The 1,832-nt window shown below is 60.8% G+C and overlaps 1 protein-coding gene across 1 annotated transcript; it reads right to left on the bottom strand.

Moving 5' to 3' along the window:
* Positions 1-127: 127 nt before the first annotated feature.
* Positions 128-1,456, bottom strand: LOC119274246 (swi5-dependent recombination DNA repair protein 1 homolog). Its single transcript, XM_037554914.1, has one exon. The coding sequence runs from the start codon at positions 1,391-1,393 to the stop codon at positions 323-325; it is 1,071 nt and encodes a 356-aa protein (XP_037410811.1). The 5' UTR covers positions 1,394-1,456; the 3' UTR covers positions 128-322.
* Positions 1,457-1,832: the final 376 nt, after the last annotated feature.

Raw genomic sequence — 1,832 nt, forward strand, 5'->3', positions numbered from 1 at the left:
AGAGGAGAAGGAGAAGAGAGAGTGGGATTTTTTTTACTCGATCGCCAAGCGGTGGAGTAAATATAGGGAGATTCACGGCGGCTTGAGTGTGATTTTTACTTCACTAGCGTTGATTAGGGATCGGTTAGGTTTTGGTTAGAAGAATTTTACTCCTCTAATCGATTATTAGGGATCGGTTAGAAATACGCTTAGCTCGTATTTTCCTGTCTAACCGATTAGAGGATCGGTTGGGGTTGCTTTTATTTGCATATAGTCACATGTGGATGGCTAGCATCTAGCGCCGTTTACAGTGGCCGGCCGGCCGGCGAGTCGGCGACGGCGCTCATTTCTTTGCAGCGGCATCCTTGTCTGCACCGGCGGCGTGCTTCTGCTTGTCTTTGTTGGCGGACTTGGCGGAGAGTTTGAGGTGCACGCCGGGGTCGCTGCCGCTGCATGAGCTGTGCAGCAGCAGCGAGTTGTTGATCACCTGCACGTTGCTGTTGATCAGCGCCGTCATCATCCCCTGCTTCTTCTGCCCGTCCGGCTTCCCGTCCGCCGCGCCGCCGTCCAGCCGGTGCCCGCCGTGGTGCTCCTTCCACGAGCCGTCCTTGCCCATGCCGCCGCCCACCTTCATGGACGCGCCCTTGTTCTCCCCCGCCAGCGTGATCACGCTCGCCCCTTGGTGCCCGGAGCCGGTGGCCCTGCGCACCATGTCGGCGACGCCCGCCTTGAGCTCCCCGTGCAGCTTCCCGTGCTCCGCCTTGGCCTCCTTCTCGTTCCCCTTGTGCTTGCCCTCCTCGACGGCGTCCGCATGGTGCTTCTTCTCCTTGTCTTTCTCCTTCCCGTGCTTGCTCTCCTCGCCGGCGTCGGCATGGTTCTTCTTCTCCTTGTCCTTGTGCTTGCTGTCCTCGCCGGCGTGGTGCTTCTTGTCCTTGCTCTTGTGCTCGTCCTTCTTCTCCTTGTCAACCTCCTTCTCCTTGTTGTGATGCGCTGCCCTGTGGCCATGCTTGGTCTCAGCCGCAGCAGCAGGCGGGTGCACGGAGGTTTTCTCCGGCTGCGGGACGACGTCGACGTCCTTGGGCTTGGGCGTCGCGGGCAGAGCGACCGGCTTAGGAGGCGGCCTGGCGTTGGAGACGGAGTTGCTGTTGGGCAGCTCTCGGGTGGGCGCGAGCGGCGATGCCCGGGACGGGGACGGGGACGGGCGGGAGGACGCCTGGCTCTGAGCCGCACGAGGAGTGGGTTGGCGGGGGTGGGACGGCGAGGGGCGGCGCGGCGAGGACGGCACTGCGGGCGAGGAGGGCGCTTGGGGCGGGGAGAGGCGGCGCGACATCTGCGGGCGCACCGGGGGCGGCGGCCCGCTCCAGTAGGGGAACCAGTAGCGCGGCGGCTGCTGGCTCTGGTCGCCGTCCGCCATGGCTTTGAACGTACGTACGTACTGGGAGGGGAGCAAGCTCAAGACACGGGCCAGCGATGGCAATGTGTTAGGCTGGTTGGTTACACGCACGGCGACGGCGGCCAGATTTATACAGTAGGAAAGGCGATCTCAATCGAGAAGGTAGCAGACGATCGAGGATGATCGGCAATGGAAATGGAATCTGATGCTGCGTGCACTCTGGGCTCAAGGTCGGCGACGACGTGTGCCTCGCCGCGCCTTTGCTTTGCCCTCCTACACCTACCTACACTTGGAATATCTCTCTCTGCTCTGTCCTGTCTCTCAAGTTTTCCACTAGTGCCTTTTGCTGCTTTTACAAGGAAGGGAATCCATGTCCATCCAGGGACTTCTGCACACACACAAAAAATCTACTTTTGTTTTTGGATCGACAGAGTGGGCCCTTCCTGTCAGCGGGAAGAAA

Source organism: Triticum dicoccoides, chromosome 3B (genome assembly GCF_002162155.2).
Source record: "Triticum dicoccoides isolate Atlit2015 ecotype Zavitan chromosome 3B, WEW_v2.0, whole genome shotgun sequence".
NCBI lineage: Eukaryota > Viridiplantae > Streptophyta > Magnoliopsida > Poales > Poaceae > Triticum > Triticum dicoccoides.